This window comes from Barbus barbus (genome assembly GCF_936440315.1).
Source record: "Barbus barbus genome assembly, chromosome: 31".
Lineage (NCBI taxonomy): Eukaryota > Metazoa > Chordata > Actinopteri > Cypriniformes > Cyprinidae > Barbus > Barbus barbus.
Window position 1 is genome coordinate 13,649,473 of NC_136759.1, and position 25,854 is coordinate 13,675,326.

Consider the following 25,854-nt stretch of genomic DNA (forward strand, 5'->3'; position numbering starts at 1 on the left):
ACGGCGAATCGGACATCGCTAGAGGAGGGCAGAGAGAGAGAAATCACAGCCACCACCACCACAACATGATCATCACCCCACAGCCTAAACACACTGGTGTAAAAAATAACAGACTTGAGCATTTCAGACCGAAACTAAGGTGTGGTCTCGCCGTCGGTGTGTAAACGGACCGTGTTTATCTCTGTTTTTAAGCCGTCAGGGAGTGGATCTGTCTCGGACGCCATCTTTAGCAGCAACAGTAGCCCGGGAGAGTGAAGAGCTGCTGGGCCACCGTCAACCAGCACCGGGCTGGAGGAGTTTCTCCAGCGGACACTCATGTTTGACAGCGATCGATAAGTTTGTCGGGACTCATTTGGGGTGGGTAGGCGTGTTTCTGTGTCCACTGGGTTTGTTGTTGTTGTGGTCGGAGGAGTTTTCTCGGGCTGGCTGCTCATCCTGGCCTGTTGGGAGGGTAAGTGAGCTGTTAGCTCTTCTGTTAACTTAAGTTCATGTCAAAATAAACATTTCTAGCATTTTAACACAGCAGAATGACTTGGTTAAACTTTTTCTGTTTACTGTAGCCCATCCCAGTGAATTAACATTAAAAACGCAACCGTACTGATCTAAGTGTATTAGTTTCCACCCAAGTCATGGGTTTGACTGATGAAGTTTGGCTGCAGGTGATGAAACTTAATAGATCATCTTCATATTCATAATATAGAAATGCACATGTGTATGCTGGGTTTTTAGCTCTGGGGTGTGTGATCTGTGTGTAATATGGATGCCACCTTGTGTATGTTGTCTATTATGATTATTTGTGTCATACATATTAAGGTGTGTTACTTTATTGTGGTCTGAAATACTTAAGAACATGCTTTTCTTGTAAAGTGCAGTTGCCCATCCAGGTTTAAGTATCTGTGTAAACAGCAGTTTAATTAGATGTACAGACTGAATGATCATGATGGATTTACATTGTTTACATTCTGAAATTTCCATCTGTCAATGGGATGCTGTCTTTATTGTTATAGATCTGATGATTCATAAATGGCTCTTAGACATTATGATTGCTTTATTGCTTCTGCTGGTCTTGTATAGTATTTCCTGCTGTCCTACCTGTATATTAATGCTCGTACGCTGGTACAGTGGAAATAGCCACTCTGATTTTAATGCAGTGAATCTCTGCTGCATTTGTTTATGGCTTTGCATTGCTCATAAACATGCAAACTGGTGGTATGTGAACGATAGGCTGAATAGTGCCTCTGTTGTTGAGAGACACTGCCTGCTTTCTTCACTGTGATTGTCTTTCTCTGACCTCATTGCTGCCTCTTAAATCTGGGCTTCTGTCCTCTCTCTGCAACAGTTACACTGAGCCCTGGGGGTCTCCACTCCCACATCCATCTGATATCAGACCTCTGATTATCATTGATGTCATCAAGCGACTAACACAAGTTTGGTCTTTCAGTTTTGACACGTTCCATGCATCCCTCACTCTGGCAGGATAATAATTGATTGAAATATCCCAAACGTATAGCTGTTCTTGTACAGTGAGATCTACAGCGTTGCGCTGACCAGCTTTGAATTTTTGTCCTCCTGAGCAATTAAGTATGAATATTATTTAAAGGCTTAACTAAATATTTTAGTTAATTAATTAAAAAAATTTTTTTTTTTTTTATTGCTTGCCCACTAGTTCAGACATTTAACCATTATTTGTTTTTTGTGTGTTCAGTCCAAACAATGTTACAAAGGAATATATTTGTTTTTTTTTTATTAGAGTATGATCAGATATTATAATAAATTGGGTTTGTATCAATAGAACTGGAATTGTTAGTCATAATGTTTGCTTTTATTTATTTATATGATTTATTATTATTATTAATTTTGCTGTCCCAGTAGTTTAGACTTGTACATGCACTGACAATATTTTTACTGAAGTACCACAAAAATGATAAACCTATATTTTATATTTGTCACAAAGGAATATATTTGTTTTTATTATAATGAAATATTATAATCAATATAATAAATTTTGTTTTATATGAATAAACTAAGTTGTTAGTCGTAACATTTACATGCATTTATTTATATTAGTTTGCTTATAATAATAATTAATAATATTAGTAGTAGTAGTATTGCTGGCACAGTAGTGTAGGTTTGTACTTGTGCTGCCAATATTTTCACTAGGAGCACCACAAAAAAGATAAACTATAAATATTTTTATATTTGTCACAAAGAAAAGTATTATTATTTAAGTACTTGCAGCAGCTGAACACTGAGTTCTGATGTGTTTTTTTGTCTTGTGTTCAACATTGTTTTCTGTTCCGTGGAAGTATATCATAAAGACACTTTTTTGTTTGTTTTTGTTTTGCTTATAGTTATAGAAGAAACAATAATTATAAACACACTTTTCACAGGGATTCTAAAGAGGCATCAAGGGCTTTTCCAGAAGTCAATACTGTATTGAAAAGTAAAAGTATTGCTTGCAAAAAAAACAATAATATCAGATATTTAGCAACTAGAATGGTCTCTTAAATAACCCCCATGGTACAATTTCCAAATGAAACTATCTCTGCAGGTGCAGCTAGGACACAGGGTCTAATCACTCGCAAGGTCCTATTCAGTGTTTTTAAATACAAAGCGGTGCAGCGCCGGCACGGGACAGCGTCTCTAAAGCTCTGCCCATGGAGAAGGACTGGTGCTGCTGTTTGTCTTGCAAATGAAGGGAACTCCCTGTCCCTGCTCCGATGAAGGAGTTTCCTAGACATTCCTTCTAATCTGTATTTAAAGGATGTTGTGATTCTTGTTTAAGGAGAGGGGTAAGTTGTTTGATATCTTGATGAATTCTTTCAGGCCAGTCGTGACCGGACAGTGTTTTGTGGACAGGGTTATTTGGTGTAGGACAGTAATAGAAATACCTACAGTGTGAACATCACTGAAATTATATTGATTTGATAATATTATACACAAACAAGCTGGGTTTTTGGACAGATAGAACTATTTCCTTGTGTTTGCGGTGGCAGTTACAGTTCTGTTTTTCAGCTTTTCGCACATTCCTGAATAGCAACTCAGCATTTCTCCATTTGTGTGGCTAAGCTTTGACTCTAGTAGTTTTGTTTAAACTTGTCAGTTCGTTGGAAAATGAGATAAAGTCTGAAGGAAATGAGTGAAGGAGTTAAGAATGTTGATGTTGACTTAAACAGCTGATTAGCACTGAAATGGTTGATGGGAGATTTGAAGTGGCATTAGCACATGAGCTGAGTGAACAGGAAATAGAGAACTACTGTGTGAAAGAAAGCAAGCGACATCATGTAGGCAGTTCCTGCCCTGCTGTTGTGTCGTCCTGTCCTGCCACATTCCTTCTGTGTGTCTGTTGAATGGCATGATGGGGTGTCATCTCGTTCTGCCCTTACAGCCCGTGTCACATGCTAAGCATCTGGCAGTTAGCATGATTGCTTCGCATCCCTGCTTTTTTCAATTCCATGTCAGTGAATTTGAATTGAGGTGGAAAATTAGATGCGGAACAGTCATTTGAATGTTAATTTAAAGAACTAGAACTAAAATGGAATGAACATGCATTCACTTAAAAGAACATTTATATATAAAAATAAATATATGTACACTAACACTCAAACATTTTGGGTCAGTAAGATGTAAAAAAAAAAAAAAAAAATTCACCGTAATGCATAAATTGATTAATCATGACAGTAAAGACTTTTATAATATTTCTGTTATCAAGACTTTTATAATATTTCTGATGGATAGAGTTTTCAAAAAACTCTATCCATCAAAGTATCCTGAAAAATGCATATAATATGTATAAAGATGTTTATACAAAAAATATATATAAAGTGGCACAACTGTTTTCACATTGAAAATAATAATAAATGTTTCATGAGCACTAAATCAGCATATTAGAATGGTTTCTGAAGGATCATGTGACACTGAAGACTGAAAAGGATGCTGAAAATTCAGCTTTGCCATCACAGGAATACATTTTATTTTAAAATATTTCAAATTGTAATAATTTAATTGCAAACATTGGAACGGTAGTGTTAAAAAAAAAAAAAAAAGTTTTAATTACTTCCTTAAAGTGATCATCGCATGTACCTTCATGCTTTTTTGGAGAGCCTATTTACAATATTATTACACTTTACACAATACATAAGTGCCTATGGTTCATTATTGTCAAAATATAAACAAATATATATAAATTCAAAACCCTAAATAGTGTAAGATCTGGCCTACTTTAAGCGTTTTGAGATATAGTTAGTGTCTGTCAGTGCACATGCGTGTGTAAAGGTGAGCGGGATGGTGTGATTCGAGTGGGTTGATTGGTGTGTGTGTGTGTGTGGGCAGAGAGAGTGTGAGGCAGCTGGTGTGGTGGGAGGCCGGCGCTCAGGCCGGTCTTGTGACTGAGACATCAGCCCTGAGCTCTCAGCATTGTGTCTGTGCAGCCGATCATCTGAGCAGCACTGGGGGGGGGGCAGCGGCCCGAACCCAACCAGCTCCAGCAACAAACAAAGCGCTATTTTAGAATGAGGTCATTCCTATGTGCCCTATAGTTTGATGGTGTTTACTAATAAAGCACACAGTGGCAATGAAGGCCGCTTGTGTAACTATGACAAAACCGGTATTAATGAGTGTTAAAGTTAAATTTGGTGTTTTCATAACTAGCTTAGGAATAGTTTACGCAGTCAATAAAATTTTTCATGTTGTTCCAAACCTTCATAATTTTTCCTTCACAAAAGAAGATTCTTAAATGTTTTGGTTTTTAAAGCTTACGTGGTCTTAAAGCTAACGTCTCAGGGGGTTTAAAAAACTTGAACTGAATTTAGCTGAGTAATGGCACTATTGTGTCCTGTAGCGCTGCTTAACAGTTGAAATGAATTAGTTACACAATTGATTAATTTCGCAACATCCACACTAGGGGTGAGCGATAAACACAATTAACCGGTAGAAATTTGTCAACCATTAGAGATTTTGGACTATCTTCTCTATTGCGGTTACACACTCACATGAGGTTGCTGTGCTGCATGGTCACGAAAACGTGACTTTAAGCATTGTAGTTTAAAAACAAGCCATTTTAAGAAGTTCAAATGCAATCAGCAGCGAAAGAGAACTCAATTTGCTAAAGCGAAGACGGTGCTCATAGTGCAGGAGTTATTTTTGCCGCTCTCTATAGGTCTTTAACAGTTAAATACACACACTTATATGTGTCACAATGCCCATCTTTGCAAGTATACTTGTAAACACAGTAATTTAGGTCTTACGTAAAAGCAAACACCTCAGAAAGAAAATATACGTGTAATAGGGCTGGATGATATGAGCAAAAATTCATATCTCTGTATTTTTTGGCAGATTTGTGGTGCACGGTATATATCTCGGTATTTTGAATTTAGATTAAACAAATAAAGTGAATGTAAGCATGTAGGCATATATTATGTGCAAAAAAGGGTTAAAATCACATTACATTCTAACATTGTAACATTGCAATCTAAAACAAAAATAGGTAATACTTTTAAAGCAGAAGTTAAATTTACTAAACTAAAAATGAAAATAAAAAAGCACAGACTAATTGAGTAAAAAGGCTATTTTGATTACCCCATTACACTTTACAGTTAGTGCTATCATACAAATAGCCTACACTTGTTGGTTTAAAATTCTACATATGTCACATTCATTGTCAAACTAATATTTAAGTTACCATGACACAGCGCTTGAAAAGTAGTTCCCAGCTATATCATAACTAGTTACCTAGCTGGGGACTACTTTCAGGCGCTGCGTAATATCATTGCGCCTGCTGCACCCATGGTACAGCAGCAAAGTTCCTTGATTATTACGCCGGAATTAGAGTATAGTTCCTAGCCATATCGGTCTAGAAAATTACAACTTTTCATTTTCTGTTGGTCTTACTACACGATGTACCTACAGAAGAGTCAAGCTTTAAATAGGAAATTTATCGAAACTCTTTGGTCATTTTTGAACGAGATGCTAATGGTCTAATCCGATTCAATGATGCCACCGCCAGACCCAGAGATCGGCTGAATGGATTCAAAAACGGTAAAACTCAACTGTTTAACTCTAGGGGATTTGTAAAATGAGGGTAATTCTATTTTTTTAGAATTAAAGGAGTGTTCCTTTAAAACAAAAATAAATATATTGTGAGATATATCGTTACCGTGAAATAAAATCACTCGTATCGTGATGTAAAATTTTGGTCATATCGCCCACCCCTAATCCACACTGTTATTGAAATGAACTGGATAAATATTAAACTGACTTGAGCTGAATACCGACACTGTTGTCTTCTGTAGAGCTGCTGATACAGGGTTTCTAAAAAGGCCTTAAAAGATATTAAATCAGAGCAAAAAATCTTAAATTCATAAAGTTATGGCATTAAGTGTTGTATGCATTGGAAAAAAAGGAATACCTTCCTCAGTATTTTTTTCTCAATACAAATATCTAAACATCCTGAAATCAAGATACAAGATATCTACTTAAGATGCAGAATGAACCTAAAATCTTGTTTTCATGTTTAAAACAAGAACAAAAAATCTGTAACATCGAAATCTGTTGAAGTTGTATTTTCAAAGTTTGAAACATTGTGAATACAAGACATTTACATTTAGAGAGCATATTGACGTTTTGTATTGCATTCAATTCATTCCATTAATTTTCTCTACTTGGTCTTAAAAGGGTCTTAAAAGTCTTGTATTTACCTTCATAAAACCTGCAGAAATCCTGTTATACCTGAATTGAACTCGTTTCGTAGCTAATGAACTTTACACAGTTATTGAACCGAACTGAACTTGAGCTGAATATTGACATTTTAGAGCTGCTTTAAAGCAAAATTTGGATTTGTCTCATATTTAAAGAAGTTAATTAATTTGGTTAATTGATTAATTATATTATTTTCCTGTTTGTTACTGTGAAGTTGCTTTGAAACAATATGTATAGTGTAGTGCACTATAAATAAAAATGGCTCGACTTTCATTTTGGACTCCATCGACTTCATGTATGGACACATACAGTTTAAAATGTTTTTTTGTGTTTGTGTGTTCCACAAGATTTGACATGAGGGTAAGTAAATGATGACTGAGATTTGACTTTTGGGTGGCCTATCCCTTTAAGTACTGACATATTAGTATGTGATGTCCGTTTTGTGCATCCCAACCCAATCATATGTATGAGCCAACCACTCCTTGTCTAAAACCATCTTATATAATAATTGTTTCATGATGATGTCGTATTCACTTTTAAGTGTAGATTTTAGCTGTTCACTCTGTCCTGTGTGTCTGTCCCGTGTCTGGCTAACCATGGACAAGGTGACATAGTTATGCAAACTCCCAGGGTTTGTAATGGTGACGGACGTTTGTAACTGCGACGCAGAGGAGCTGAAGAAATTCTCAACAGAAAGATTACAAGGTGTGTCTATCTGGAATGATTCCGTTCAGACGCGTACAGCTGTGGACCAGGTGTCATGATGTGTCTCATTATATTGCTCTGTCAGTTAGTCAGTCATGCACGTAAGCAGATAAACATCGTTCGAGAGGGTGTTCTGAGAGGATAGTTTGCAGCCTCTTGGCCATTGGCTCAGAGATGCTGTTGCCATGGAAACTGATGTGCTAGTTGTTGCTGGGCTTCAGATGGGAGCCGATGCTGGAAGCAATCCCTCTCCTGAGTTTTGGCCAGAGTGTGCTTGACTGCTCTGACACTCCGCTTATTAACAACAGCCTCTCGCCAATAAACCACCTCATCTGCATCAGATGAAGCTGGATATTTCTGCCTCTTTTACAGTGCTATGCATAAGTTTAGACACCCATGCTAAAGTTGACTAAAAAGAGGAATAAAAAATCATCTTTTGGAAATTGAACTTAATGCCTTAATTTAAAAAAATTAGGAATAATACAACCTTTAAGGAAACCAATTTTCTTTGTGAATGAATAATGTATCGTAAATAAATAAATGTTCTTCCTTAAAATACAGGGTGCATAAGTTTGGACACCCCTATGTTAAATTCCCATAGAGGCAGGCAGATTTAGATTTTTAAAGGCCAGTTACTTCATGGATCCAGGATACTATGCATCCTGATAAAGTTCCCTTGGCTTTTGGAATTAAAATAGCCCCACATCATCACATAGCCTTCACCATACCTAGAGATTGGCACAGTTCTTCTGGATTTAGTCTGTCTCAGTTTGTTCTGTTTCTTCATGTCATTCCAGACAGACTGGATGATGGTGAGATCAGATCTCTGTGTGGAGCACTGGCTGTTGTCAGACTCCTTGTGCAAACAAAAATATCACTGGATTATTACAATTAATGGCAAAATGAATTTTTGGAAATGTAAACTGATATTTCCTACTGACACACTACAGCAAAAGATAGAAATAACTGACATTTTTTTAGCTAGTGAAATACTAGTGTTCTAATAATTTTGGTCACCCCTGTGTGTATATATATGATTTGATATTGTATGATAATATATAAGATATGTAAACATGTTGGGGATGGCTTTACATATTCAGTGAACAGAATGATTTTAAATGGAGCAGCAGGCTGGATGAGGAAGCAGAGGGCTGTGGAGTCATTGACTCTCTCTCTGTGTTTGTAAGAATGGGAGAGCCATTGATATTATGACTGCAGCTCCTGGTTGTCTCTTGCACACTTCCTGTCCCTCTCTCTTGAGGCTCACAAGAGGAACTCACTGACCATATCTGCTGTAATGCGCAAACCCAGCGCATCAGCCTGCGGTATTTTGCTGCAAACAGCAGCTTGAGCATGTAGTTTCTCATAGAGTTGAGAACTGATTCCTCCTTGTTGTTAAGTCATGGCACAGGAGTGTTGATGCATACATATACAATGGAGTCAAAATGTCTTGAGTCCCCATTGAAAACATGGTAATCAAAATCTACTTAAAAAAGGAAGTAACACAATTTTCACAAAATATTTTCTGATTTAGTCTCTTTTTTTTTTTTTCTAATGCAATGTTACACTCTCTCTCTCTCTTTCTCTCTCTATGTCAGGTTTTGGTCCGTATGAGGCCTCTGTTTTGCAGATGAGCCATCAGTGGGGGCTGTCGTGTCGCAGACCCAGATAGTGACTGGCGGCTGTGGCCCAGGCCCCGCCCCTCCCAGCATGCCCAACGCTGCTCGCACGGGGAGTCTGAAGGACCCCGAGATCGCAGATCTCTTTTTTAAAGAAGACCCTGAAAAACTCTTCTCAGACCTGAGAGAGATCGGTCATGGCAGCTTCGGCGCTGTATACTTTGTGAGTACATTTCCCAACAAAATGGCTTTTAAACACTGAAGTCATAATCATTCTTCTACTAAATTAATTAATTTGTTGTTTTTTTTAAAGGCACGGGATGTGCGGACCTCAGAGGTGGTGGCCATCAAGAAAATGTCATATAGTGGAAAACAGTCCAATGAGGTGAAAATAAACACTAATTTTCTAATTTTGTTCTTTAAATTAAGAGAGATTGCACAGGATTCTGTCTCCCTCTAGACTGTAACCTATGCATGTATTCCATGATTCATTATTTAATCAGCGCTCTGATGCATAGTGTCTTTTTCTGTTCACCAATAAATGTGTTAAAGGTTTAAGGACAGATTTATTAAACAGGGCAGATTTAATCTCATTAATCCACTGATGGGAGTGTAAAGTTCTGTGGGTGATCTACTGACAATGTACAAATTATTGAACACAGACATAGCCAGCACATTTCCATTATGACCAATGCACTCTACCAAGAGCAGCACAAATTAGCATAAGTGAAGTGACATACTGCCAAGTACTCGGAATTCGTGCTCTGCATTTAACCCATCCAACGTGCACACACACAGCAGTGAACACACACACACACCGTGAACACACACCCGGGGCAGTGGGCAGCCATTTATGCTGCGGCGCCCAGAGAGCAGTTGGGGGTTCGGTGTCTTGCTCAAGGGCACCTCAGTCGTGGTATTGAGGGTGGAGAGAGCGCTGGACATTCACTCCCACCACCTACAATCCCTGCCGGCCCGAGACTCGAACCCGCAACCTTTGGATTACGAGTCTGACTCTCTAACCATTAGGCCATGACTTCCCCCTGAAAAAAAAAAAAAAGAGCGGATTTGCGTGTCATCCTTTCGCAGGGGCCATGCTAATCTTCTGTATCGATCCAATTTTAGTATATGTGCCGCCGTGGCGAGCACATATACTAGCTCGCAAACAGGCAAAAAATAATAATCAGGTGCGAATAATCTACTAACAACACGATCACAAAATGGGTTAAGACATACTTTTTTGGGTGTTAAATAATGGCACAAATACTGGCAAATTGACTACTGCAAACCTTAGTAAATCACCTTGCGCACTCCTATAAATGTTGTGTCTGAAAACAAACTTCTACAAATGCATATGCAATATAAAAGAACCATTCTTATAGACAGAAATGAAAGAAAAGGCTCTGTTAACTGTTTATCTGAAAGTGCATTGCATAGTTAGTTATGCATTTCATATGCATTGGTTCATTGTATAACTGTTTGCTTTCTGTTCTTATCTTTTTTTTTTCCAGAAATGGCAGGATATAATAAAGGAGGTGAAATTCCTTCAGAGGATAAAGCACCCAAACAGCATAGAGTATAAAGGATGCTACCTGCGAGAGCACACAGCATGGGTAAGAAACCCAACCCAGCTAGCAGCTATCAGATCACATATCTTTTTTGATATGAACAGTCTGATATATTTGTTTTCTATATGCATGGACTACTTACTGATATGTGTCTCTGTCTCTCTAGCTGGTTATGGAGTACTGTCTGGGGTCTGCCTCGGATCTCCTCGAGGGTAAGCTTGGATGTTTTGATGCTTGCTTAATGTGCTGATTCCCACAAATATATGTGGACTCCATATATGGCCTCAAGTTACAAACAAAAGAGCATTTATTTATAGAAGTATTTGTTTATCTTCAGAGATGCCTCTACAAACCAATTTTTTTTTACCCACAGTACACAAAAAGCCTTTACAAGAGATGGAAATAGCAGCGATTACTCATGGTGCTTTGCAGGGGTTGGCGTACCTTCACTCCCACAACATGATTCACAGGTGAGTTCTCATGTTAGCGTTTGGGTTAGTTAAGCCCAAAGTATACTTCGGTTTTGTATGCGTACGCTAGCGTATGCGTACAGTTGAACGCGTAGCCTTTCAAAGTTTGTTTTATTTGATGTTGTGCGCTATTTTGTTGTTGTTCCGTCTCTTTAGTTTCGTTTTCTACTGTGAAACAGCGGCCCGGGACAGTGTTGCCACCTTGTGGAACAACTGATTACTGCAAAACAAAATTCAATGCGCATGTGCGACCTGTGCGTATTTGGGCTTAAGAGTTTCTTAGTACCAAACCTGATTTAAAAAAAATTACATATATTACATTATTTTTAATGTAGAAATCTTCAAATTCACTCAAAAATGTCTATTATCTATTCACAAAACTGTTAATTTGTGAAAGGATAATACCAGTGCATCACTGAAATGGCAAGTATTTGCAGGTTAATATGCCTTGTCAGTATTTAAGTCTGTAGCTATACATAATGTCTCGAAAACCTGTAAATGTTTACATTATTAGCCATATAAAGCAGGGCAGTGTGTGGTTCAGTTTTTTAAGTTTACCCTTTCCTGGCTGTTTGACAGGGATATAAAGGCTGGGAACATCCTGCTCACAGAGCCTGGACAAGTGAAGCTGGCAGATTTTGGTTCTGCTTCAATAGCTTCTCCTGCTAATTCATTTGTGGGTACTCCTTATTGGTGAGTTGCCCATTTATCTTCAAGACTTTCAATGGTTATAAACTTCAAAGGCCTTATCATGCTATATAAATTAATTATTCATAGGCAAGTCTACAGTTAAACAGTTAATTAGATTTTAAAGGCCTTAAAAGGTCTGTTAGATTCTGTCTAGGCCTTCCAACTACTGAAATTTATTATTGATAGTTTATGGTTGTATTACATAACACTGGAATCTTCTGTTTTTCTTAAAATGTTTGCTGTTTCCTCTATCTCAGGATGGCCCCAGAGGTGATCCTGGCCATGGATGAGGGTCAGTATGATGGAAAGATTGACATCTGGTCTCTAGGAATAACTTGTATTGAATTAGGTGAGATGAAATAGGATTCATAAAGACTTAATTATTTTGCTCAGGTGCCCAGTTTGTTTTTCTGATAGTCTTCTTGTCCTTCAGCTGAAAGAAAACCACCACTCTTCAACATGAATGCAATGAGTGCCTTATACCACATCGCGCAGAATGAGAGTCCAGCCCTGCAGTCCAGTGAATGGTGAGTGATGGCTTTCCCTCATGTTCATTAACCTTTCTCAACTTAAAGCCATATTGTTTGAAATCCTTTCGCTCTTTCTTTTCCCAGGACGGACTACTTCAGAAACTTTGTGGACTCCTGCTTACAGAAGTTGCCCCACGATAGACCCAACTCTGAAGAACTGCTGAAAGTAAGTTAAAGAAAGCTCACTGTTCAAACAGAAGGATGGAGTTCAGTGAGTTCTCTTTTGAAGATTCTTCTGCAATGCTTAGGGACACTGTAAGAATTCATTTATTTGAATGTGATCTTTTCTATCTTCACCACACTTTGATGCCTTTAGCTGTTATTCTGAAAACTCTGGCTTTCTGATGTTTTCTCGCATCTGTGACACAAGGTAGTTTGTAATGCAAAGCCTAACAACAAAACGTTTTTTTGTTGACCTGTTTGAGGTAGTAGTTCAGATTAATATAAAACATTAATATAACAATAATAAAACAAAAAATATATATTTTCTTTAAAAAAAGTGCAACTTTTTTTTTTTTTTTATATAGTTTTTTAGTTTGTTGTAAATACCTGAAATTACTTCTTATGATAAATGTTGAAAACAGCTGTGCTGCTTAATATTTTTGTGGAAACCATGACACATGTTTTAGGATTCTTTTGACAAATAGAAAATTCAAACGAACAGTCAGAACAGTTACTGTCACTTTTGGTCATTTTAATTAATCTTTGCTGAATAAAATTGTTAATTCCTTTTTGTAACGTTCTTTTTAAAATGTAAATGTTACTTAACCCATACTTTTGAATGACAGTTGAGCTCTGTAATATGTGAATCTACTTGTTCAGTTGAAGCTGATAATATTTTAAAGTAAAAATTATCTTGAAGCATCTCATCCTTTTATCTTAATCATCATAGCCTCCTCTTTCTGTGTGCAGCATGCGTTTGTCCAGCGCGAGCGGCCAGAGTCAGTGCTTATGGACCTGATCCAGCGCACCAAAGATGCTGTGAGAGAGCTGGACAACCTGCAGTACCGTAAAATGAAAAAGATCCTCTTTCAGGAGGCCCACAACGGCCCTGCGGCAGAGGTCCCAGACGACGAGGAGGTCAGTTATTGTAATAGCATATCTCGACCTCCTTCGACCCTTGGTACCCTGCCAAATGTGTTTTACAGTCTTCCTGCCAAGGGAGGAAGTTGTGTTTTGTCCTAGTTTATAGAAACGCATGGCCTCAACACATACAGGATATTTTTACTGAAAGGATTTTTCCATTAATTTAATCTGTTGTAGGAGGTGGAGCACAGTGTTGGCCGCACAGGCACAGTGAACAGTGTGGGCAGTAACCAGTCCATCCCTAGCATGTCCATCAGCGCAAGCTCACAGAGCAGCTCGGTTAACAGCCTGCCTGACGCCACCGACGATAACAAGAGCGAGGTGGACCTGATGGAGAAAGACCAAACCATCATACCCAACAGCTCCATGATTCACGTCAAACCGGTTTGTGCACGTCCACAAAGTATTTACATATTTGCATTACATTTATTCTCTACCAAAGTGACTTTGCTTTGTATTATCTGCAAAGGGCATATAAGTCTTTCACATCATTATTTAAAACTTTTTCACACTGGTCTATAATTGTGATATCATGTATTGCAGATTTACCCACTGCTACATCTCATGCAAAACTGAAGCAAACTGTGGTTGGTTGCTTTACATGTCAATCAGACAGTCTCTTCCTGGCTGGAATTAACAGCCTTAATCATGGACCAGACCTTTTGCAGTTTAGTTAAAGGCTACAAGACACTACAAATTGATAGTTAAGGCAAAGTTTAAAGGTGCCATAGAATGAAAAACTATACTTACCTTGACATAATTGAATAATAAGAGTTCTGTACATGGAAATGACATACAGTGAGCCTTAAACACCATGGTTTCCTCCTCCTTATGTAAATGTTGTGAATAAAAAAGACCACTGAAAAATAGGCGAATCAGAACATAACACCGACTGTGACGTAACAGTTGGGATCACTAATAGTTACGCCCCCAACATTTGCATATACATGCCCATGGTCTATGCCAGCCGGCAGCCGAACCTGTACAGCCGAACCATCAGAAGTTCTGTAGGTATTGTGAAGAAACAAGCGAGGACAACAGCGAAAATGGCAGATCGTGGATATAAATGTTATGTTCCAGGCTGTGCAGAGGATGTGAAGTGCAGGGATGGGTTGGTGTCTGTATTCAGAAAGGCACGGAAAGCAAGTAACGTGTTCTACTAAAATAACGTGAGCCACTAAAAGGACATGGTTAGCTCCTTGCTAGCGGTAGCCTGTTACATTACAGTACATAAGATTTCATTTACCACATAAACAGAGTAGGGAGAGATGACTGAGGATGATTGCGAATGATTTACAGATCCTGAGCACCACTGACAAGCATCTGATCTTGTAAAATTTGTGGTGCAATCGCGAATCTCGAAAGCGAAAGTGAAAGTAAAAAGCGATCGTGCATTTGAAAGAAGTTTTAGTGCCCCACATATAACTGCGAGAGAAAGTATGAGCCGCACTGTGAAACAGCCAATCAGAGCAGAGCTCAAAATTGAGCCGCACTGTGAAACAGCCAATCATAGCAGAGCTCAACATTATTATTCATGACCCTTCCAAATAAGCCAATAACAGACCATTTCATTCTAGGGAGAAATCCTAGGGTTGTATATGCACATATAAAACAGTTTCTGGAGACTGTTTGCCCTTACCTAAGCCATATACCTTCTATGTAGATATCAGAGACCAATTTAAAATATTGTATCAATTCATTCTATGGCACCTTTAAGTAATCAAAGTTGAGTTTATTAATAAAGCTTTATTAATAAAGCACATCTAACTGTACTTTTAAGAGGTGGGATCTTTGTAACTGCTCTTTGACTGACTTTGAAATCCAAAGCAGACTGACCATATCATGCATGCTTGTTCTGTTTTTATGGTATTAATATGCTTAATTTGTCTGAAGGAGGAAGAGAGCTACCAGGAACAAACCGTGGCTCAGAATCAGCCCACAGAGCCTCAGTCTCCCCCAGCACAGACACCACGGCGTCAATACCGGAATCGAGAGCACTTTGCCACCATTCGCACAGCCTCCCTGGTGAGAACCAGATTACCACCCAAGAACAGAGTCAGGGAGTCTGTTTGCTCTCTGATCACTTCAAGTTTAATAGTTCACTATACACTATCAAGTTTAATAGTTTCCAACAACACTTGAGGGATAAAAGCTAGTTTCTTGACAGATCTTGTCTTTGTGTGTCCTAGGTGACGCGTCAGATTCAAGAACACGAGCAGGACTCTGAGGTGCGCGAGCAGATGTCTGGCTACAAACGAATGCGCAGGCAGCACCAGAAACACCTTCTGGCCCTTGAGAACAAGCTGAAGGGCGAGATGGACGAGCACAGACTCAAGCTAGACAAAGAACTGGAGAACCAGAGGAACAGCTTTGCTGCCGAGATGGACAAACTCATCAAGAAGCACCAATGCACCATGGAGAAAGATGTACTGTAACATTATTATACAAAACCAAATCATAAACATCATTAATTGTTAATGTGTAAGGTCAAAAAGATGTTAAAAAGTCAGAATCACCTGTTTATGATGCATCATTCGGCTTTCCAGGCCAAGACTTTTGCCAACGATGAAAAGAAATTCCTGCAGCACATTCAGAGCCAGCAGAAGAAGGAGCTCAGCAGCTTCCTGGAGTCTCAGAAACGCGAGTACAAACAGCGCAAGGAACATCTCAAAGAGGTCAGGAAGCCAATCTGGACAGCTTCACTCTTAGCCTCATTATATTCCATTGCACATTCCCATTTATTGCACTTTTTCATTGCAGGAGCTGAATGAGAACCAGTCCACACCAAAGAAGGAGAAGCAGGAGTGGCTGTCCAAGCAGAAGGAGAAATTCCAGCACTTCCAGGCAGAGGAGGAGGCCAACCTACTTCGCCGGCAGCGGCAGTATTTGGAGCTTGAGTGCCGCAGGTTCAAACGGCGAATACTCATTGCACGTCACAACGTGGAGCAAGATCTAATGAGAGAGGTCAGCAGACAGAGAGCTTGCATGTACACAAACTCACAAATCCAAATTTTGTTTCCATTTTTTGCCTTTGAACTGAGCCAGAAATAAGTAACATTAATTAGTCTGACATTTGTCTGTTCTCAGGAGCTGAATAAGCGTCAGACACAGAAGGATCTAGAGCACGCCATGCTGCTCCGACACCATGAGTCTATGCAGGAGCTGGAGTTCAGACACCTGAGCAACATCCAGAAGATGCGTGCAGAGCAGATCCGCCTGCAGCACCAGACAGAGCTCACCAACCAGCTGGAGTACAACAAGCGCAGGGAGAGGGAGCTCAGACGCAAACATGTCATGGAGGTCCGACAGCAGCCCAAGAGCCTCAAGGTAATGTCACTCGAGTTTTCCAGTCAAGGTTGTAGGTTGCAATTCCTTGAAAAGAGGCTTAGTGGATGCTATAGCATAGTGGTTGAAGAACTGGGCTGGCAACCAAATAGTGGTCCAATTGCAGTGTTTGCCAAATTACTATTTAAAATTAAAATAAGGTTTAGGATTACTTAGGGCGTGAAAAAATCTGACCCAGCTGATTTCTTATAGGGATGGGTCACTAGTCACTAGAGGTCAACTAGTTTATAATTTTTTTTCTCCATTTCTTGTTTGTATTTATGAGTAGTCAACTAACTAGTTGTCCAAAAATTAACTAGTTGATTAGGGAGTTTGACTAGTTTATATATTTTCTTTTATTATTATTTGTGTATTTATGGCTGCTAGCTATCCACCAAACGACTATTTTTCCAACAATAGCTAGTTGATTAATCGCTGCATTCAATTTAATTCTTTTGCACTCATTCCAGCTGTTTTTTTAACACACATGCGTCCTATTTGAATGCTCCTTAAGGAAAAGGACAGGTCAATCTGAAACCAACCCCATCACTTTCTTTTGAATATCCAACTAATTTAGCATATGTAATTGAACATATGTAGTTTTGCTCATCCCTAATTACTTTAGTCATAACTTTTTTTAGTTTACTGGTGTTTATTTTCTCTCTGACAGTCCAAAGAGTTCCAGATCAAGAAACAGTTCCAGGATGCATGCAAGACCCAGACCCGGCAGTACAAAGCCCTGCGAAACCAGCTGCTGGAGAGCATACCAAAACCCGAACACAAGACCATGCTGAAGAGACTGAAGGAAGAGCAAACCAGGAAACTAGCAATCCTCGCCGAACAGTATGACCACACCATCAACAACATGCTCTCCACACAGGCTGTGAGTACCAGACTGAGAATACTCTTAAACTGTTTCACCATCAATCTCTGAACATCAGCTAATATATATGATCTCTCTCAGTTGCGTCTAGACGAGGCGCAGGAGGCGGAGTGTCAGGTGCTGCGGATGCAGCTGCAGCAGGAGTTGGAGTTGTTGAATGCATATCAGAGTAAGATCAAGATGCAGACGGATGCTCAGCAGGAACGAGAGAGGAAGGAGCTGGAGCAGAGAGTGTCCCTCCGGAGAGCCCTACTGGAGACTAAGGTCCTACAGAGTCATTTAAACACACAATCGCTTTCATCTTTGTTTTTATTTGTTTTTTAAAGTATAAATTACTTAAACTTAATCATCAAAAACCGTTGTTCCTTTATGCTCTTGTAAAATATATCAAATTTAATATTGTCATATTTGGTCGTGTAACTGACTAAAATAAAAAAAATAATTTAAATAAAATAATAGATGTTGCCTAAATAAAATCTTTTTTTTTATTTATGCAATGCCATTCATATTTAATCATGTATTAAGTGCCTAAATGCTTTTTGGGGCCACTGTACATCAAACTTTTTTTAAAACTGTATTAATAATTAAACTTGACTGTCTGTTCCCTGCTGTGTCCCACAGATCGAAGAGGAGATGTTGACCTTGCAGAACGAGCGCACAGAGCGGATCCGTAGCCTGCTGGAGCGTCAGGCCCGAGAAATCGAGGCCTTCGACTCAGAGAGCATGCGCTTGGGCTTTAGCAACATGGTGTTGGCTAACATCTCTCCTGAGTGCCTCAGCCACAGCTTCCCAGGGGCCCCGGGCAGTTGGATCCCCCATCAGCATCACTCAGATGGCTCTCAGGGGACACGGTGGGGCGGCAGCTCTGGTTCAGGGGCCGGCCATCACTACCACTCCAGTCAGGGAGGAGCACAGGCCCAGCAGGGCTGGGGCCAAGCCATCCCAGGAGGTGGGTTTCCTCCGTGGGGCCACTCTCCCTCGGGCCCCCAAGGGGCCATTCCAAAAAGCAGCGTGGGGATGCATAACAGCCCTCAGGCACTTAGGAGGACCACCTCAGCGGGGCGCACTGAGCAGGGCATGAGTAGGAGCACCAGCATCACATCTCAGATATCCAACGGTTCGCACCTGTCTTACACATAGACACCAGTGCGTTTGTGCCAACCCTGCACACACAAACACACACAGGGTAGGAGAAACGCACTGGCCCACACTAAAGACTGGCACAGAGAGCAGAGCCCACTGCACTTGTCTACCCCTCTATCCCCCTTTTCTTTTCCTTCACTTTCTCATTTCACTTTCCTACATGCAGACGTGCATGTAAACGATAGCAAATATCACTCAGGTCAAAAGAAATTCTAACTTTGTATGAAGCTTGTTTGACAGCCATGCAGAGCTAAAGTCAAAAACACTAGTCTGATTTAAAGCTCACTTGATGAGATTCATTTAATGCTAAATATTTTATATATATAAAATAGATGTTTATTAATTTAGCTTTAGCCCACTTAACGTGTGAATTCATAAACCAAAAGGATGATAAACGGAGATGTTGGCCATAATTATAATACAATACAATACAATCTAAGCTGTCAGCCTGCTGTCATGTTCTTAGGAAAAATAATTGGGGTTTTAATAAAATAAAGAAATGGATTGTGTGTGCGCAGTATATGGGTTAGGAAGAGAGCTGGCCAATCTGTTGATTTTAAGTGAACGTGTTTTAGTTGTCAGGTGATTCATTTGCAGAGAAGATTTAGGAGTTTGCCTTCAAGTACTGTACTGAAATTAATGTGAATAAAAATACACATTTCAATAGGTTCAAAACTTGATTTTACAGACTTTTTTGTTACTTGTTTAGTTGGCGAGTAAAGGTCAATGGGGCTGTCTTGCCCAAGCAGTGTGTTTTAAGATTTTCAACAGTGCAGGCAAGCACAAATATGTTCATATCTCCAGCATAGTTTTTATTTAGTCTGTACTTGCATTAAGCAACCTAATTATAGCCAGACAACCTGCCTTCAGTCTTCTTAGCCTTTTGATACACCCTTCATTTTATTAGGTCAGCCAGCTTTCATCTGGATCAGGTGTCCAGACACATTTAGATGTGGTGCTTTCTCGATTAGTCATTGTATGTGATGTTTTAGGTGTGCAATGCCAGCTTAAAGATATTAGATTAGATATTATATGTTCAGTGCCTTGAATGTGTTCATGGTTTAATTACTCAGTAGAGACATGCCAAGATGAATCTTTACATGTAGCAAAAAAAAAACACTCCCAAATTTAATTTAGAGTTTAATCATGTTGCCCAAGCTAATGAAGGGGCAGTATTGGTCCATTTAAGAAGAGTGTGTGTAGCGTGTTGGTGTGAATATATTTGGTTGTACACTTAAATATGAGCTTATATTATCCCACAATGTAATACTAAACTCTTATGTTACTAAATTTTGAGGTGCCTTTGAATAGCTGCCAAGCAGAAGCACTTTATGTAGTGTGTTGTGTTTTGAGGAATGTTTTTACAAGTGTTCTCAACTATGGAAATGACTAATGCAGCCGTAAACTGTAGTGTGTGATGGCCGATGTCCAGTGTGTTTACTGTTACTCTTTTAAAAGAATTTTGTGGTCATTTTAAGATAGTGCTAGATATGAATTTGGCAGTGGTTTTAGTACAGTACTGTCATGATTTATCAAAAGAAATGAATGCAGAAACTGTTTGAATGTACTCTGGCCTCCATCAGGTTTGTGTCATGTCTTTGACACTCTGGGAATGTAAGGAACGGTAGGAGCATGAATGACTTGCTTTTTTCTGTAGGTCATGACAGCAGGCTTTGTTATGTGACACTCAACTGGCTCTTTTGGAGCAGGCAAACACTTTCGATTTGGTCTCATGACCTCCACACTAAATAGCAAACGGTGTGTTCACTGTTTCATGCTCATTCACTACCAGTCAAATGTTTGGACACATCTACTGCTTATTTGTTACCACTTTTTTCTATATTTTAAATAATAGTATATTTAGTATATATACACTACCATTAAAAGTCTGCGGTTGGGAATATGTTTTTTTTTATTATAATTTAATAAAAACAGTCTCTTATGCTCTTATAATTTAATATGACTGTTTTCTATTTTAATATTTCATTCCTGTGATGGCAAAGCTGATTTTAAGCAACCATTTTTCCAGTCTTCAGCGTCACATGATCATTTAGAAATAATTCTGAATGCTGATTTGATTTTTCATTATTATTATCAATGTTGAACACAATAGAAAGAAAATCCTACACTGAATAACATTATAAATGCTGTTACTGTCCTTGCAGAATCAAAATTATTTTTTTTTAAATATTACTGGCCTCAAACTATTGAATAGTAGTGTATAATAAAGGAGCGTATCCTTATTTCAACCAAACAGCTTTTGCCAAGTAGATTCTTAATGTTTTATTTATTAAAATTCTAAAGCTAAAAAAAAAGACATTTTCCTACACAGCTTTTCACTACATGTATGCAAGGAAATATTATATAAAAATACATAGTATTAATTATATTTACCTACATTTAAGTTTACAAAAATATAGGAGAAATGCCAAACAGAGACGTTTATTAACATACGTATGTGTGTGTGATGACTCGGATATTTTCATTTTTTAATCGGTTCAATCTAAACGATTCACTGACATGAATCAAACTTACAAGCATCTGATCTTAAAGCTTAAATCAATCTCATCTCTTTTAATGGGAAAGTTAATGGCCAAATTCTCTCAGCCAAGTTCATGAGGTGCATCCTGGGCTTCTTTTTTAATAGTATTGAAGGAGTTAGCACGCTTGCATTCATTCATGGGTGTCCATGTTTGACTGGTAGTGTCGTCTACAATGTATTTTCTGAAATCAATAGCTGCCCCAAAGATTTAACAGCCAAAAAAAGTATTTTCTCCCTCATTTTTTGGCTGTTATAAGCGACTGAGGTGACCAAGTCCATGAGTAGAATTTCCTCTCAAAACGCAGTGATCTTTTCCCCTTCTCCCCCTGCCCTCTTTCTGTCCTCTGTGCCGCCCGTACCGCAGGTGTCAGTGCCCAGTATTGTGAGGATATGAGCTGTGCTGCCGATGCCCCTGCCTGCCCTCACTCTCCCCCACTACTTCACATGCCATCACTCCTCGCCAAGCTCCGCCTGGATCCAGCGTTTCAACACACGAATGCCTGAATCCACTTCCTTGGGGAACTTTTCAAGCTAACTTTTTCAAAAAAAAAAGTTTTTTTGTTTTTTTCCCAAGCGAGTTTATCTAGGTGGTTTGCTTCACATCACTTTGACTGCAGGAGTCAGACTCATTCTAGTGAAATTTTTACTCCTGTTTTAACACTTCTGATCTGATGGAGTACAATGTTAGCCTCCCCCTTCTGTTTCCATTGTGCAATCATTGGTGAAAACAAAACTCTCTGGGCAGAACGTGGCTCTCCCTCGCCTTAATATCCCAAAAGATCTTGTGTGACCCTTATTACCAAATAAATCTGGGAGAGTGTTCATATTGTATATTTGGTTTAAAATAAAGATTTAAAATGCATAGAAATTAAGTAAATCGATGGCGGCGTATGTCCCAAGCCCCCCATCAAGATCCTATGCGTATAGACAAAGGTTTTAAAAGAAATCTATTAAGAATTGTAAACTGTACCTTGCGCTTTTAAAGGGGTTTCTGGCCTGTGTACAAGGAGCCTCAGAGGTGAACTTCAGGGAGTAGTGTGTGTTTACACGTCACCTCTGCACACTTTGTGTTTCCATTTGTGTCTGTTGATCACAGGAACGTTTCGGGTCCTCTTTATTCTGATGCGAATGTTAGAAGGTGCAGCATAAGAGCTATAAAAGGCACAGAAAAGAGGCAAATTTTATATTTTGAATCCTCTCATAGGTCATTTTGATATTTCCTAACCCACAGATGATCCAGGGTTTTTTTTTAATACGTTTTGGGTGAGGGCTGTTTGAATTTGGTTGGCATTACTCATAATTGTGTCATACCTGCCACCGATATAGATTACACATTTTATTTTATCCTAGTTTGAAATTTGTCCTACTGACTGAATTTAGGGGATATGTAAGTAATACTGATATATGAGAAAGATTAGATTGAAATGCAAACTTATTTTCTAAATAATGGAGGTTCAACCTCTGGTCAAACACTGTGCCATCCCACAGCTGCCAAGCCCGGTCACCACTGCATTGTCTCCTCTCCTGTTGACAGGCTATGAAAGAGTGATTGTTATTTCAGTTCTGATGGACCTGGACACTCCTATCGCCAACACTACAAAGAAACTAAACGGAGGGGCTGGTCTACGGGGAAGGGCTACATTTCTTGTAAAGAACATCAGTATTCATTTGCCGTGGTCGAAATGGCATACTAACGTACTGCGTACTGAATTTCTTTTGAAAAGTAGTGTGTTAGTGTGCCGTTTCACACGCGTCCATTGTCCTCTGGCTCAGCATCACCACTATAACGCATATGTAACCTGTATCAAAATGTATAGATCGTGTATCATGTTATTGAATGTCTAAAAAGATTATACAAAAAGTTTAAAAATACAGAATAAATGGCTTGAAATTCTATTAAAGTATTCATGAATCAGAGAAAACAAACGTCTAGAGATAAATGAACAATTTTTTTCTGTTCGGTAATTACTGTTGTGTTGATGGAGGAACACTGGTCAGAGGATCCGCTGTAATAAAAGTAAATTTAGTACAACATCACGTCTGACTTTTGTTTTTTTGTATTGATTACCAGCAGCTGGATCGTTGCATTCAAGCTGTTTATGTGTCAGCTGGGGTTATCGATCTGATTTCAAATGGAAATTTTATTTACAATATTGATTCTTGTATTGACAATTTGATTTTTTTTTCCCCTACAGCTGTTTTTTTTTTTTATTACAAGCTTTTTGATACTGACCATCAGTAAACGGTTAAAAACAGGTTAAAAGTTAGTAAAAAGGTTCAACGGGATTTTTTCCTAACCCAAGCAATTATTATTATTAATATTATGTTTTCCCATCTAGTCATCAAGAAAATATAGCTCTCAAAAACATTGTTGACCACAGTTTGGTGTAGCATTCCATTAGTCATTTAGCAGACGCTTTTATCCAAAGCGACTTACAAATGATGACAATTGAAGCAATCAAAACCAACAAAAGAGCAATAATAAAAAAAAAAAGTCAGAATTGTGAGAGAATATTATTTTATTTATTAATCTGCTCTTTATTTTTCTATTCTCTATTTCACATCAGAAGGCAGTTTAATAACACTGGTAACAAAATTTACAGAGTTTGAACACTCCAAAAATTAAAATTTAACATTTTTTTTTATTACATTTTGGCAATTATATTGTTTAAAGGCACTATTATTAATGCATTATTAAGCTCTATATGAGAAATTATGATAAAAACATGTAAAAATTATTTGTGCCACATTGTGTCCTGAAGAAAACATACAGACCCGTTTTGAATAAGAAGCTAAATGAGTCATATGATAAAATTACTGCATTAAAAGAACAATAACAAAATAAATCAATCAATAAACTTTTTGTTGGGTCTTATTAACCAACTAAGCCATTTTAGATTCACATGCTTTTCTCTGAAATTTTCACTTAAGTTTTCACTTTGCTGGGATTCCTCTAAACTATCCTGGTTCATTAACAGCTCCATTAACAATTTTTTTTCAGTACTTTTAAGTCTTACAATAAGTGTGTGTGTGTTTGAATCGTCACATGAGTCATTCGTTAGTTTATCAGTTTAAATAGCTGTGTTTGTTAAAATAACTTTTTTCAGTGGTCCTTACCGGCCTGTTGAGGCAGAGAGTGGAGAGTACCTTTACTGCCCCCCTCAGCGCTGGCTACACAACCTCAAAGTAATGCACAATCACAGATTCACAGTATTTCTATAGTTAAAGCTGTTACTGAAGATAATTTGATGAGCTCTGCACGTGTTGTTTGTGACAGAATGGGGCGCTGGTGTTTCTGTATCACCCTTGTGACCTCACCCCTCAGCCAACACAGAGTGAGTCATTCGCTGTCATCACCATTCACAACGACTCATGTAACACAGGTGTCTACATCGAACACTGGATGACTGTCTGTTCACAGTAGTTGTGGAAAGAAGGGAACTTGTCACATGGATTGATTTAATTGGCTAACTGACCACCAAGAAATATGGATTACATTTAATATCAGATTTATTTGGTAATATTTTACCAAATAATTTCAGTTCGCTAGCATTAAAGCATTACGTAGCATTTACTAACATAAACATTTGACAGAATTTATAAATCTAGGTAATCTATTGTTATTTTATTTTTAAAAATTGTATTAGCATACACTACTGTTCAAAAGTTTGGGGTTTATTAAAGAATTTTTGATGTTTATAAAAGAAGTCTCTTATGCTCACCAAGACTGCATTTATTTGACAAAAAGAATACACCAAAAATTGTAATCTGTCAAAATTAACATTATTGTATATAGATTAATTAGTTAACAACACCTAATGCATTAACCATCAGGAACAAATTGAGCCATTCTGAAATGTTACCAGTTATTTTTATGTCTTTAAAAAGCACCGTTTCTGACAAATTTCTCATGTCTGTTATCTTTCTGAAAGCCTTTAGTGGTGGTCTCATGGGGTCACTCACTAGAGATGTCTCGCATCACGCTGGGGGTTTGTGATTGGTTGTTTACCATTTCCTCCAATATTAGTCAAGCTAATACAAGCCAAAGAGCAAAGTACAAACTATATTTGACAAAATCAGCACCTATGGACAAACCAGAGAACACCAGTCAAGAGATGTCCAAAGTGGAGAGATTAAAGGTGAAGAAACTGCATTACAGTGCCTAATAAATCCATCAAGATTTCTATGATGCTGCAGTCATTTTATGTCAATAGAAATGCAAATAACATCCGTCTATGCCAAATTTCACTTTCATCTGTTAATTCCTTAAAAACTGCTGCATGCAGAGGACCAGAGGGAGAACCAGGAAGAGCAGGATGGTCGTCAAAATCCCTGGAAGAAGTGGAACTGAAAGATGGTGTCAAACCAGATGAACTTAACACAGAAAGTGCAAAACTGAACCAAACACGCTACCACAAAATCATACAAAAGAGATGGCCTCCTTCTCAGGGCTAACTGTTAGACAATCTCTCAGTTCTGCAAAGGACCCTAAGGAGCCTGGAGACAGTGCTAAAGACAAGACAAAGACAATTGAGAAGCAATTTCCACAAAATAATGTGACTGAAAGACATAAATACCAAACAGACAGAAAAACAGAT

The 25,854-nt window shown here is 38.4% G+C and overlaps 1 protein-coding gene across 1 annotated transcript; it reads left to right on the plus strand.

Annotated features, from left to right (window-relative positions):
• LOC306851381 (serine/threonine-protein kinase TAO1-like) lies at nt 1-20,242 on the plus strand. Its single transcript, XM_079387563.1, has 20 exons — nt 1-451; nt 9,000-9,243; nt 9,334-9,405; nt 10,532-10,633; nt 10,755-10,800; nt 10,962-11,058; nt 11,638-11,751; nt 12,006-12,097; nt 12,182-12,275; nt 12,363-12,444; nt 13,191-13,358; nt 13,542-13,748; nt 15,258-15,389; nt 15,554-15,790; nt 15,911-16,039; nt 16,125-16,328; nt 16,452-16,691; nt 17,359-17,571; nt 17,653-17,835; nt 18,193-20,242. Exons 2-20 carry the CDS (start codon nt 9,112-9,114, stop codon nt 18,709-18,711), a joined length of 3,063 nt encoding a protein of 1,020 aa, XP_079243689.1. The 5' UTR covers nt 1-451; nt 9,000-9,111; the 3' UTR covers nt 18,712-20,242.
• Nucleotides 20,243-25,854: the final 5,612 nt, after the last annotated feature.

Excerpts from the sequence above, each read along its gene's own strand:
- LOC306851381 (XM_079387563.1), top strand. The coding sequence starts at position 9,112 with ATGCCCAACGCTGCTCGCACGGGGAGTCTGAAGGACCCCGAGATCGCA. Across the intron at positions 13,749-15,257 it reads CCATGATTCACGTCAAACCG|GAGGAAGAGAGCTACCAGGA; the intron begins GTTTGTGCACGT and ends ATTTGTCTGAAG. Across the intron at positions 16,692-17,358 it reads AGCAGCCCAAGAGCCTCAAG|TCCAAAGAGTTCCAGATCAA; the intron begins GTAATGTCACTC and ends TCTCTCTGACAG.